General features: G+C 45.5%; 1 protein-coding gene across 2 annotated transcripts; it reads right to left on the bottom strand.

Moving 5' to 3' along the window:
* Window positions 1-7,043: 7,043 nt before the first annotated feature.
* On the bottom strand, window positions 7,044-8,602 carry LOC128704633 (uncharacterized). Of its 2 annotated transcripts, none has more exons than XM_053799733.2 (5): window positions 8,453-8,602; window positions 7,777-8,256; window positions 7,529-7,703; window positions 7,353-7,455; window positions 7,044-7,253 (listed from the first exon to the last, which is right to left on the bottom strand). In XM_053799733.2, exons 1-5 carry the CDS (start codon window positions 8,453-8,455, stop codon window positions 7,103-7,105), a joined length of 912 nt encoding a protein of 303 aa, XP_053655708.1. In that variant the 5' UTR covers window positions 8,456-8,602; the 3' UTR covers window positions 7,044-7,102. The 2 variants fall into 2 exon arrangements, with proteins under 2 accessions (XP_053655708.1, XP_053655707.1); XM_053799732.2 differs by having other exon boundaries at window positions 8,438-8,582.
* Window positions 8,603-14,195: the final 5,593 nt, after the last annotated feature.

The following is a 14,195-nucleotide window of genomic DNA, read 5'->3' as shown; positions in this document are numbered from 1 at the left end:
AAAAGTGGAGCCTAAGTGGAGTTTTAAAAACCAAAAACCGAGAGCAATACCTGCAGCTCACCCTGGTTACCTCTAAAGTCTCATTCCACTAAATGAGTCATGACTAGATGAATAAGAATTTTTAAGGCAAGAGGTATCTTCGGGAGACCTTGGCATGGTGAAGACCAAGAGCCTTGCTTCGCTAAGGAGCCCCCCCCTTTGAAGAGATGGAAGTATAGAAAACTAATTTAGCACCGAGCAATTTTGTCAGCAGTCAAAGTTCAGAGTAATTTTAAAGTGACAACTGCCCCCCCCCCACTAAGACAGCGGAATAGGCGACTGATTGGTTAGTTCCCCAAAAGGAAATAGGAGGGTAAATACTGTTCATAAAGTGCCACGTGGCAGGCATTGTAAACCATGGGTTACAGTTTAATTTATTGCATCAGTCTTCACCCAATGCCAGATTTCGCACGTTTAATGTTTTCTGTATGGTCCAGTCACGTTTAGAGGCTTAATAGGATGGCCCTAATGAAGTTTAGAAAGTTATTTTCCAGAATTATGACCCTCCTAGTTTGGGGGGGGGGGGCGTAAGGGTAAAGGGACAACGCGTATGACATCGAGGTTAATTTAGATTTGCATTCGTCTCTCGACCTACGGGGAGAGAGGATGCTTCTACAGGTTCTCTTGCACGCCACCTGGTGAGGAAAACATAGCATTAGCACCAAGATGGCGGACCGACTGTACCGGCTCATAAATACTGTCTGCATTGAGCTGGTTAGAGGATCTTTAAGCAACGCCACGATGAACGTTCTCCTGCCAAGCATTATCAGGGACTGTTATGGCATCCCCAATGAAGAGCTGTATGGTGTGGCACTGAATGGTATGTCAAGGGTCTTCGTGAAGTTCATGAGGGCTGACTTCTACTCTACCATCGTCGACGAATTTCAAGAAAGGCGGATGAGTATCAATTCGGCAGTGGAAGTATGCTTGCATGATGTGTCTAAGTATTTTACTTGGGTGAAGGTAAGGAATGTACCTTTTGAGGAGACAGCATACAGCCTACAAGATGTGTTCAGTGGTTATGGGACTGTACACTCGACGAGCATGGGAATGTGGAGGGACGGCCCTTATGAGGGGATGCCGGAAGGATCCTTCACACTGAAAATGACCCTGAGGAGGCCGATACCATCATGTGTTACATTGCATAACCATAGAACACAGGTTTTTGTACACTGCGGGGCAGAGGAAGACGTGCCGTTTATGTGACTCTTATGAACACATGGTGGCACAATGCCCCAGGAGACAGGGCCCTAGGCGTCAGGAGACAGCTTCTGTAGATACGCCATTAGAAGCCGCGGACGTTATGACGGGTGAAGTGGAAAGCCGGGGTACAGGCCTATGGAGTGAGGAGGTCGACAGAGCAGAGGTGGTTTTGGAGACGTGTTACACTACCAGTGGAAACGGGGGGGGGGAGGGAATATCGCTGTCAGACAGACCGTTAGGTACTACAGAGTCGCCTCAGGACAGGATTTTGGAGGCTGTGCTGAAGGATTTTTTGGAAGAGTCGGAGCATGGTGTGGAAAGTGATGTGAGGTCAGGTGATGGATGAACAGAAGCAGGGTAAGGAAGACTTTAGTGAGGTTCGAAAGGAGAGCAATGTGGTGGTGGAGGTCCATCAAGAAGATGTGGTTGCAGAAGAAGTGTGTAGAGGGTAGCTCCCCCAAGAGATCAGCGGGGGGCATCAGACATGGACGAAGTCCTCACACCAGCACAGAGGCCTGGGAAGATGTGGGCAGCTGTGGTAGCAAAGGCAAGTCCGGGAGGAGGGGGGGGCCAATGGGAAGCTAGGCGGGAAGGGACAGGGAGGGGTTGGAGGGCAGGAACGAGGGATTGATAGAGAAGAACCGAGACCTATGAAAGGAGGACCAAGTAAGCCTCAGCGGCACAGGGGTAAGCCGCCATTCTTGTAAAATTCAGGTGTGTAACTTTCAATGTAAACGGTCTTAAAACCGAGGTCAAGAGGGTATGGTTAGAGTGGGTTTTGAGGAGATTTAGTATTGATGTCTTTTTTGCAGGAACATAACCATAGGTTAGGATTTGAGTTGTTGAAAGGTTATAGGTTGTTTACATGTGATGCTTTGAGGTTGAAAGGAGGTGTGGCGGTAAAGGAGACCAGTCCTTTGCGTATCCTGGGTTGGGAGGAGGGGGGGGTGGGAGGGTTGTCAGGGTGGATGGGTTTTGGGGGGCCAGGAGGGTTAGTTTTGTAGGTGTGTACATGCCAGCAACTAGTAACGCTAGAGTGAAGGTGGATTTTGAATGCGATGTTCTGGTATATCACTTGAGAGGTTTACCTGCTTTTACGGTGATTAGTGGGGATTGGAATTGTGTCATTAGGAATGGTGATGTGGTTCCGAGGGGGGCGGGTTGTGTTTTGGGGGTTCTGCAGGATGTTTTGCGAGATGTTGGAGTGGTAGATGTGGTGGGAAGTAGGGGATATGGAGTGGAGCACACTTTTATTCGTAGGGGATATGAGGCACGGTTAGATAGGATTTATGTTAGGCAGGGCATAGGTGTGGAGAGGGTGAGGACTATCGATGTGGGTTTTTCTGATCATCGTGCTGTTATAGCAGATTTGAGGGTAGATGGCATAGTGAGAGTTTATGCAGGATACTGGAAATTAAATGTGAGGCTTAGGGACGAGGGTGACCCTACAGGGTTTGAAGATTGGTGGAAATCCTTTTGGGAGACTAGGAATATGGAAATGGATTTTCTGGATTGGTGGGAAATGAGGGCTAAAGTGGAAATCGCGATTTTTTTTAAAGTACGGGGTAAGGAGATGGCGAGGTGGAGCTATGGTCTACAAAATTATCTTGAGGGTCAGTTAAATGACTTATGCAGAGGAACGGGTGGGGCGGAGTGAGGACATGGAAGGTTTGCGAAATAGGTTGGCGGAAATTCACAATGAAAAATTTGAGGCAATTCGAGTTAGGGCAGGGTTGGAGGATGTTTTAAGGGGGGATAGGCCATCGGTAAAGGGTTAAGGAGGTTTAAGGAACGGCAGGCGAAAACCACCTTGGTGTATATTGAGGCAGGTACAGGGGGGGGGTGGCTTTGAGGAGGGTCAAGGCCTATCCACCACGGAAAATTAGTTTGTATGCAGATTTTTGGTTTAGGGAGAAGTGGAGGAGGGTTGGTGGGGGAGTGGGCGAGGGACGGTTTGGGGATGAAGGGTTTAATAGGGTATTAAGTGAGCAGGACAGTGACAGAATCGAGGGTAGTATTAGTGTAGAGGTGGAGGAGGCAGTTTTTGGGATGTGCCAGGGTAAAACCCCAGGCATAGATGGCATACCAAACTATTTTTATAGGTGTCATTGGGGGAGTGTACAGCATTGTCTGGTGGGGGTTTTGAATTGTATGTTAAGTAGTGGGAGGATGGGGAAATTGCAAAGAACGGGTGTCACGGTTTTAGTGCCCAAAAAGAAGGAATGCCGAGTTTTGAATGATTACCGTGCGATTACGTTAATGTGCTCGGATTACAAGATTTTTGCTAAGGTTTTGGGCAACAGTGAGGAAAGTGTTGGGTTTAGTGTTACATAGGGAGCAGTTGGGAATTCCGGGAAGGAGGGATGGACATGGGTTAAGGGATTTTCTAGAGAGATGTACGGGAGGGGGAACACTAGGTTTAGATTGGGTGAATGCATATGATTGCGTGGACAGATTTCTTAGGGGTTTGCTTAGAGGTTGGGGTTTCGGGAGGGGGCAGTGAGGTGGGTGAACACCCTGTATGCTGAGGCAGAGGTAAGGGTACAGGTCAATGGGAGGTTGGGTGGAAGTGTACCAATGGAGAGAGGTTTGAGGCAGGGCTGTCCGATGTCACAGCTGCTCTTTGCGTGTGTGCAGAATCCTTTTTACGAGTCTGAGCGGGTGATGGACAAACAGGAGATGAAAGGGGGATGCAAAGGGGGCATCGTTGGATATGTGGATGATACTACTGTTTTGCTACGGGGTAAGGAGGCGTTAAGGAGGGTGGGTGGAGTGATTCAGATGTTTGGTATGATTACCGGAACGAGTTAATATGGTGAAATCAAGGTTACTAGATGTAGGTAATTGGATAGGGAGGGGCTTGGGGATGGGGTTAGGATGGACAGTCGTTGACAAAATCAGGGTATGTGGGATATGGTATATGGCGGAAGTGCAGGCATGCAGAAGGGTAAATTCGGAGTGTCACGGGTAAGGTTTTAAGTAGACTAGGAGGTTTAAGTGCGAGAGACTTAGCATTACATCAGAGGGTAGTGGTGGTAAATTCACTTTTCTATAGCAAGGTATGGGGGGGTGGCAGAGGTTTTTTTCCCCTTAGAGGTACGAGATATTGTAGAAATGCAGAGGGTGCTGAAGTTTGTTTGGGGATTTGGGAGGGCATGGTTAAGTAAGGAGGTAGTTATGACGGATGTTCGAAGAGGGGGTTTAGGTTTGTTTCCTTTAGGACAGTAATGGTTGCATGTATCAAGCGGAGGTATACGAGGGAAGGGGGTGTGAGGGGAGCAATAGTAGGAAGAGTTATGGAGGAGGCATGTAAACGGTGGAGTGGGAAGGAATTGAGGTTTTGTGAAGATATGTCGAGATTATTATTGACAGTGCAACAGGTGGATAACATCAAAGTGAAAAGGTTGGCGAGGGTAGTGAAAGGTCAGGGAATTATGCAAGAGGTAGCCGTGTATCCAACGTATGATTGGGGGGGTAATTTGGAAAGATTTTAGTAAGCTTCAGATACCGGCTAGAGTAAGAATTAGTGTATAGTTTTATCATGGGGATTCTGGCTTCCAAGGAGGTGTTACGTTGTGTGGGGTTTGTGGAAGAGGCTTTTTCAGTTTTGTGGCGATGTTGAAACCATTTCATGTGGTCTTTTGTACCTCCTTGGAGGGGTGAGATCATGGATGGGTGGGGTTATCAGACTGTTGGGGGGGGGTGTCGTTTGCAGTTTTTAAGGGCTTTACTACTAAATGTAAGGGGAGTGCCTAGGGATGTTGGAAGGGCTATAATGTAAATTATAGTGGATTATCTGGACATTTCATGGGGAATGAGGGGTGATAAGAGGATAAAAGCGTTGGTGGCTAGATTCTATAGGACGAAGTGTAGGAATTTGCTGGTTTATGGGGCGTCCTGGGAAAAAAAAGTTTCCCGGAAGGTTATAGGAACCTCATGGTTCCCTTTGTCGGGGTCCCTGAGGATGGACAAAGGAGTGGTCTCCTTATGGGGGGGATGTAAAGGGGGGGGGGGTTGTTTGTTTTTTTCTGGAGCTTATGTAGTGTGTAAGAGGAAGGTAGTGAAAATTAGGTATGGATGGTACGCCACGTTTCACGAGAATGTTTGTCATAGTGAGATGCAAGTGTGGTTTCCAGGGTTACAATTCTAAGCCTGATTGTTATTTTCACTGGTTTTAAAATTTCCTCGATAGCCAGGATACCGAGCCCTTAGGATCTCGTTTAAGTAATTGGATTGGCAAGTTGTTTAAAAAATTACTTTGAGATACGCGTCAGTTCTTTTGGGACTGGCAAATTACAGCAGCCTTATCCTTATTACTTCTCTTGTCTTATGTTTAACTTATTGTCTAATGAAGGTTCTATGTGAAAAAATTTATGTATAGGTTTTGGGTCTATACCATGTTATGGGGTTATACCAACGAAGTCTTGTGGGCAAGATTTTCGGTTTATATACATATGTGGAAGGTTTATGTATGTATAGGGTTTGGGTTTAAACCCTTTAATGTACCAAGGTTTGTTATAAAAATTTGTTTTAGGTTTTTATTATTGTATGTTACATGTTCTGTTTTTTGTAGCAGAATTATTGTATTAGAGGGTTAACATAATAGTAAAATACTGTTTCTCTATTTTTATTGTGCACAAGGAATCTTACGTTCCTTCGAATTCCTATTGGGTTAGGATCTAATGTAACGACCAATACTCTGTACCCTGTCATAGAGGGTATGTTAGAGTTTTGTCTTTTAGTTATGACAGCTTTGGTTAGGGTCTTTTTTTACTTTACTGACACGATACGTGTAGTACATAGTGGTAAAGGTGGTTATGGTTTTAGTTATGTGTGAAAATTTAAACTTTAGTAATCTTGTCGTGATGTACATTTGTATGTTGGTTTTGTTTTAATAGAACATGTCAGGTATTCATTTTATATTGTTAAATTATGTAAAGCTTCATTTTGATGTGTTGTGGGTACAATGGCTTGGCGGCAACTATTAATGACTTATACTTCAGTGAGGTTTGTCTTAGCGTGTATTGTTTGCTATAACAAGGTGTTATAATCCTTGTTCCAGCCGGGAATAACCTGGTACTAGTAGCACAAGATTATTTTGTATTCCTGTACTTATTATGCATCCTTTGTACTTTTGTAAGGTTTAATAAAAATGATTTTCTAGCAACTCTTCAGGCTACTTACATTTTACATTAACCATTACATAGTTAAGTTTTTGCAAGTAGTTTAACGTAATAACTAAACTTCCATACAAATTATAGGCAACTTCAGGCAGCGAGTCGAGTTATGATAGGCTGGGCTGGCAGTTAATTATAATTTTAAATATATATAACCGATTAACACTTTCCCCGGTCGCTGGTGGTGAATTGTGTTACACCTTACGTACATCCCTTCCGCGTATAGAAGGCAACTAGGGTAGGCACCCGTAAAGAGCTAAACTAGTGTTATTCGTTTCTCGGCCTTCTACCTGTACGCAAGTATTAGTGATACTACCATTGGCACTTTCGTGGATTGGGCACCTACTAACAGATTATCTTCAGCTGACTATCACTTATGCTGCCTCTTCATTAAGAGGAGTTCTATTTGAGTTAACGTTTAGTAGCGGGCTCCAGGACGGATAGTGTAATTACAGATTAATCAGTAAATCCTGTCGTCCTTCTTAAATTTACTCTGCCAGAGAGGCTAACTTGTGGAGAATGGGTAAAAAGTTCAGATTTTACCTGTAGGTTAATCGAGTATTTAAGAAAAATTTGGTAGATAATCTCGGGATAAGAAGTCACGACAGTTATTCAAAGACTTAGTAAACTAAATGTAACCATTTATTATACCCAGAGACTTAGATTATCATTACAGAGTGAAGTTAATTATAAAACACTGCAGTTTCGCAAATAACTGGTGTTAGAGATAAACAATTCAAATCATGCCAAGTAACACCGTCGTTGTAACGATTGTTCAGTACAGCAAGGCACAGCTCGTTGCCTTCCTCATTGTCTGGTTGAGGAAGACCCAGTCTGAAAGTAGGAAAATTAATTAGTTGTGGAGTGGTTGTTGATGTCTAAGTTGCTGGGATAAAGCCTTAGTGATTGAAGGGCAATGCATTTTAGACATACCTGCCAGTAACAGACCAGTTTGTGTAGGAAGAAGATATACCAGATAACCACTGCCAGTAGGTAGAGAACTTGTTGCCGCTAGTCCAAGAATCTGCTACATTATCTGAAAGGGTAACGTTCATTTACCTTTCGTAAGTGTATGGTAAAATTATTTAAGAATTAGAAGATTTACTTACAGGCAAGTAGAATGTTAGATACGAAGTTCTGTTCTCTTCTGCTTTCTATACTGATTGCTTGGAAGCCATTTCTAAGGGCAGCACAGTAATTAACAGCGTGTTCCCAAGTGTAAGCAAGTCCACCATCGTGACACCAGGAGAAATGGTAGGCTCGACCATCCTGAATTTCGTCAACCTAAAGAGGAAAGAAAATTAGAGGATGTACTTCTAATATGGAAGTATAGGTAGTAATGATTGAAAGTGCTTACCAGAGGTTTGGCAATAGGGTCGCATCGTGAAGGTGGGAATCGACTAGCGTGTTGGCTGGAAGCGATTTGTGAAGCCTGTTCTGTAGGAGATTGTGAAAATACTTGCAGAGGTATTTGTGGAAATGCTTGTTGTACAGTTTGCTGAAGTTGCAAAGGTATTTGTTGCTGGGGGAATTCTTGTGGAGGGATGAAGAGTGGCTGCTGGGGTAACTGTGGTTGTAGAGGTATTTGTTGGACTGGTGCCGTGTATTGTAGAAATAAATCTTGGGCGGGTTCCTGTGGGAATACGTCTTGAGTCGGTACTTGCTGTGGTGCATGTACTGCCGGAGATGGAGGGAAGGGATTGCGAGACGTTGAAAGTAAGAATGGGTTAGATATGGTAGGGTTTAAGTTACCCCTGCCATCTAAGGCATCGTTGGGAAGAAATGAAGCGTATGCCAGGGTAGGCACTGCTACGACCAGAAGAATAATGCTTGCCATCTGAAAAGAAATTTAATGATGACTTTAGACTTCTGGAAGAATGAATTTGCATTTGGAGTAAAAGTATATAAATGCATCTTACGATACTGAACTAGTGGAATTTGTATCATAAATATATATCACAATATATACTAATTTCGTATAATTCTCAAAATAATAATAATCTAAAAAGAAAAGTCACTTTTGTAAATGTTACCATCGCGACTGTTGAGAGAACACTGATCACCAACTCACAGAACACCACTTTTATACAGGACGCTTTGAACTTGATTGGCTGAGCATTTTAGCAGCAATATTGTCTCCTTCGATTCTAATTGGCTGGAGTACAGTAAGCTGAGAGCTTGTTTAACACTAACACTACGACGGCAACTAACAGACATACCAACCAAGAAATGCTTGTTTTTCATTGTTTATACACGGAGAAATGCATATCTTTTAATACATGAAAAAGCAAAGTTTTATATAATCCCTATTTTAAGTATTCTTGATGGTTGGTGAGAATGTAATATTTAACCTTATAAACGCTCGTACAGTCTTTAAACTAAACTAACTGCACCAAGTTTATCAGAGCCCTGATAATGTAACGTAACTTGAGCAGTATTAACACAACGTTAATTCCATAGTTTACTAAATTTACGGTCAGTCAGCTGCGTGAGGGCTGTTAAGACGACACTTGCGTCAAGAGGCCGATTAACGCAATCTTAAAATATACTGTACATCACATGTTGTTTATATTGTTACGTCAGTAAGGGGAATATAAATTACTTTTTGATGCGTTGAAGTGTACACGTTCTTGCTTAACGATAATACTTTCAAGGTTTAGGTATGTTGAACTGTATTTTCTAAATACAGTTTTAAATAAATTTATACCTGTTTATAAACTGTGCTTTCGTAATATTGTAATACGACCTGTCCTTATGTGGTACAGTTATCATTGATATAGTTTATGAATTGCAGGTGTATATTAATATACCTGGTAAAGGTGTAGATATGTTTAGGTGTGAAATGTCTACGCTTTCGTTCGTGATATATTAATGTCTTGTGACTCTAATGTTAATATACAACAAATGTTTGTAATTATTTATTACTTAAATTACTAACGTCGTCTGGATACGTTAACGGATTAATGTTTAATTAATCATTCTCATTGTCCTCTTCGCTTCCGGGCCGAGTGGACGTGCTGCGCAGGCGCTCCCGATTCAGTTGATTTTCTGCGCAGTTTGCCTGTTTTGAGCAATCAAAATGGCGGACAGACATGGACGCAGGGTGAATACTGTCTGTGTGGAATTAATACGTGGGGCCCTAAGCAGTTCTACCATGCAGGTGCTACTCCCTACGATTATTCGTGATGTGTATGGGATACCCAATGAAGAGCTTTATGGTGTGGCTGTTAACGGAGTTACGAGGATTTTCATCAAATTTATAAATGCTGGGTATACTCAAGCATAGTTGACAAGTACCACGAGAAGAGGATGGCCGTGAATGCAGCAGTGGAGGTACGTCTACATGATGTATCCAGCTATGTGACATACGTAAAGGTCAGGAATGTGCCCTTTGAAGCTACAGAGTATGATGTGGTTGCGGTCTTCCGTCGTTATGGCAAGATTCATGCGGCGGAATTGGGAGTGTGGAAGGAAGGGGCTTATGTGGGACTGCCCGAGGGATCCGTCAATCTGAAGATGACGTTACGGCAATCAATTCCCTCGTGTGTTTTGCATTCGTCGCTCAACCTTTGGGACGAGCGGACGTGAGCTGAGCCTGCCCTCTGCTGTCAGCCGGTGACAACTTGGTTTTCTCAAAATGGCGCAGCAGGCAAGAAGAAGGGTAAACACTGTCGGCATAGAAGTGGTGCGTGGGGCTGTGCATGCCCACTCAGCTCAAGTTTTATTACCTGCCATCATCAGGGACACATACGGCATTGCCAACGAAGAGCTGTATGGTGTAGCCTTGAACGGGGCATATAGAATTTTTGTGAAATTTCTCAATGCAAGTGTATATGAGGACATAGTCGCCAGGTTCCAAGATCTTTGTGTACCAGTGAATCCTGCAGTGACGGTAAGGCTACATGATGTGTCCCGCCATTATACGTGGGTGAAGATAAGAAATGTACCCTTTGAGGCTAATGAGGCAGACCTACGTGCCGTCTTCGAGAAGTTTGGGACTGTTCATATGGCGACATTGGGGAAATGGAAGGAAGGATCGTATTCTGGGATGCCTGAAGGAAGTTTTTCCTTAAAAATGACATTGAGGCATCCTATTCCTTCCTATATTTTCCTAGAAGACTTCAGGACTCAAGTAATGGTGACTTACGCAGGGCAACAACGTACCTGTCGATTATGCGGTGCCTATGATCACATTGCTGCGCAGTGTGTTAAACAACAGGGTACACAGGCGAAGGAGCAGCATAAGGAGGCATCAGAGGACCTTGAGACGTTGAATTTGGCACGACCTGAGTCGGTTTCCTTGAACAAGGCTTGGAGTGTGGAGGTCGAGGAGGCCTTGAGGGAGGAAGAGTGTGTAACTCTTCCGAGAGAGACATGCACTGCCGGGCAGGCACCGGAGACCAAAGATGTGGTGTCACTGGGTGAGGACAGGGCCGTGGAGGCTACCATTGATTCAGTCCTCCACGACCTGTTAGGGACCCCAGGAGAGGTCACAGTTGAGGGGCTTGTGGGTGCCCTGGATGCTGCTGGGGTTCCAGGTGGTGAGAGGGGGGGAGGCATGTCAGAGACCCAGGTTGAGGCTGGGTTGCAAATTGGCACGGTGGTGGCGGAAGTGCACGGGGATGGCTTCCAGGTGGAGGCGGGGAGAAAGGCTCGAGTCTCACGGAAGAGAGCGGCAGTGCCCTCGGACGTGGACGATGTGGATGTGCTCACTCCGGCACAGCGTTCGGGCAAAAAGGTTTGGGCTGAAGTGGTTGAGCATGGACCTGGGGGGTCCAGGGGCAAGGGGCATGTGAAAGCAGATCACAGAATGGTGATCGAAGATCAAGGGCGTATAAAGGGGAAGGGGGATAAAGGTGGTGCAATACGTAAAGGAAAACCTCCATTGACAAATTCAAGAGTCTCTCTATAAATGTTAATGGTCTGAAAAATTCTAGGAAGTGTGAATGGTTTCATGAGATGCTCATTAGGTATGGTGTAGATGTAGTGTTTGTGCAAGAGCACAACCACAAGCCGGGTTGTATGTTGATGATTGAGGGGTATACTGTATATGCGGCACACTCAACGAGATTGAAAGGAGGAGTGGCTATTTTGGTGAGGGAGGCTAGCCCGTTTACTGTACATCATTGTGAGGAGGGGGGTGAGGGGAGGGTTATAAGAGTGGATGGGACATGGGGAAGAGATAAGATGTCTTTTGTGTGTGTTTATGGTCCGGCGGAGGGGGACAGTCGAGTGAAGAATGAGTTTGTACGTGAAGTGTTGGTGTATCACTTAAGGTCGCTTCCAGCATTAGCTGTGGTGGGAGGGGACTGGAATTGCGTTATACGCCGCAAGGATGTGGAACCTAGGGGAGCAGGATATTGTTCTGGTGTTCTGAGGGACCTGTTAACCGGGGTGGGGTTGGTGGATGTAGAGGGGGGGGCGGCGTGGGAGGTGCAGCACACCTTTGTGAGGCAGGGGTATGCTGCACGGCTGGACAGGATATACGTGAAAAGGAAAGCTGTGGTGCGGAGTGTAAGGGTTTTGGATGTCTTTTTTCTGATCATAGAGGTGTTTTGGTGGATTTGGGATGGGAGGGTCGGCCGGACAGGTTTAAGAGTTATTGGAAATTGAATGTTCGGTTGCTTCAAGATGTTGAGGGGAGGGTCCTATTTGCACAATGGTGGAAAGGCTTATGGGAAGGGATGGAAGTCAATGGGGATGTGTTGAGATGGTGGGATGTGACGGCGAAGACGAGGATTCGAGAGTTCTATGTCCGACAGGGAAGGCACGAGAATCAGTTGGCTTATGGGCTTATTAGGTATCTTGAGGGGCAGTTAAGGGAGTATTATGAGAGAGGAAGGGGGGGGGATGGGAGCCCCTGTGGCTGACATAGAAGGAATGAAGGAACGCCTAATGGAAGTGCAAAATGAGAGGTTTGATGCGGCAAGGGTTTTAGGGGGGTTGGAAGAGGTCATGTGGGGTGATAGACCATCGGCGTGTGTCCTGCGAGGGCAGGGGCGCCGGCACGTTGTAATGGAAATGGTGGGTTTGAGAGTTCTTGAGGACATCTAGGGGTATAGGGAGGGACAATATTTGGTGACGACGGAGGGGATGGGAGGGTATGTTGATTCTTGGATTAGTGCACATATGAGGAGTGTGGGTGTGAGAGAGGGGGCTTTATGAGAGACAGGGGGATGGGTGCAGAGTGTGCTGGACAGGGACGACAGGGAACAGTTACAGGGGCCTATTGTGGAGGAAGAGGTGTGGACGGCTTTAATGAGTATGAGCAGGGCTAAGGCACCGGGGATAGATGGGCTGCCTGCGGAGTTTTACATACAGCATTGGGGAGTAGTAAAAGATTTTTTGGTGCAATTATTTAATATCATAAAAGAGAGGGGTGCGTTGGGACCTCTGCAGGCGACAGCACTAGTAGTTTTGGTGCCAAAGGGTGAAAGTCAGTGCACAGTGAGAGATTACCGGATGATATCACTCATGTGCGCAGACTACAAACTTTTTGCAAAAATTTTGGGAAATCGTATAAAAAAGGTCATTGGAAAGGTAATAGTGAGGGGTCAATATGGGATTCCGGGGAGATCAATGTATGAGGGGCATGGGGTTATTAGAAGGTTTATTGAGGGTCCACAAGAGGGGGAACGTGGGGTATTGGCGTTGGATTGGAGAACGGCATATGACAGTGTCGAGAGGGAGGCTCTGTGGAGAATCATGGAGTGGCAAGGGTTCGGGGAGGACATTGTGAATTGGGCACGTACTTTATATTGGAGAGCTGGGATGTGTGTACAGATAAATGGGAGGGTGGGGTTGCATGTGAAAATGGGCAGGGGATTGAGGCAAGGTTGCCCGTTGTCACAAATATTATTTGCATGTTTACAGAATCCGTTTTATAGGGCAGTGGAAAGGTGCATACAGGAGGGGGTAAGGGAGGACATACGAGGTGGGAGTCCCAGTATCATAGGTTACGTTGATGACACAACTGTCCTAGTGAGTGGGAGGGAGGGATTGGAGGGTCTGGAGAGAGTTATAGATGTTTTTGGGATGGCAACAGGTATGGCAGTGAATGTGCATAAATCAAAGCTCATGATATTGGGTGAATGGGATGGGCAGGAGGGCGGGGGTGGGGGGGTGAGGTGGAGTGTCGTGGACCGGGTGAAAATTTGTGGAGTTGTGTATATGGGTAATGCTCAGATGGCGAGGGAGAATAATTCAAAGGGTGTGGTAGATAGGGTATTGGGAAGATTGTCAGGATTGAGGCCGACACATCTTACGCTACACCAGAGGGTCATTGTGGTCAATGTGCTTGTGTACAGTAAAATATGGCATGTGGCAGCTTTGTACCCTTTGGTGTATGGGGATGTCCGGAGATTGTTGAGCAGAGTTTTCCGTTTTATCTGGGGTTCGGGATGCGATTGGTTGAAAAGAGAGGTGGTAACACTTCCGGTGGCCTTGGGAGGGCTGGGGTTAATTCATTTGGAAAGAAGGTTGAAGTGTGTATATGTGAAACATGGGTTGCTAAGGGCTCGGGGGGAAGGGAGTGGAGGGTTGGGGATGCTGCAGGGAGATCTTCGGAGATGGTGGAAGGGACAAGATTTGAGAGATGGTGAGGAGTTGTTGCGTCTATTGATGATGGTCAGAGAGCCGAGAAACATGCGGGTAGGGTCCATGGAGAGGAAGATATGGCCTAGGGTGGTAGTGGCAACGGAAGGAGTGTACCCGATGTACGCATGGGAAGACATTTGGGGCCGATTAAAAGGGTTAGGCATCCGGCCACGCGTGAGG

This window comes from Cherax quadricarinatus, chromosome 77 (assembly GCF_038502225.1).
Source record: "Cherax quadricarinatus isolate ZL_2023a chromosome 77, ASM3850222v1, whole genome shotgun sequence".
NCBI lineage: Eukaryota > Metazoa > Arthropoda > Malacostraca > Decapoda > Parastacidae > Cherax > Cherax quadricarinatus.
The sequence above is the reverse complement of the archived record's forward strand: the minus strand, read 5'-3'. Positions and strand labels throughout refer to the sequence as shown.

What these genes read in the sequence shown, in the direction of transcription:
- LOC128704633 (XM_053799732.2), bottom strand. An exon ending in ACCCTATTGCCAAACCTCTG is followed by an intron (nt 7,704 to 7,776) that starts GTAAGCACTTTC and finishes TTTCCTCTTTAG; the next exon opens with GTTGACGAAATTCAGGATGG. An exon ending in AACTGGTCTGTTACTGGCAG is followed by an intron (nt 7,254 to 7,352) that starts GTATGTCTAAAA and finishes TCCTACTTTCAG; the next exon opens with ACTGGGTCTTCCTCAACCAG.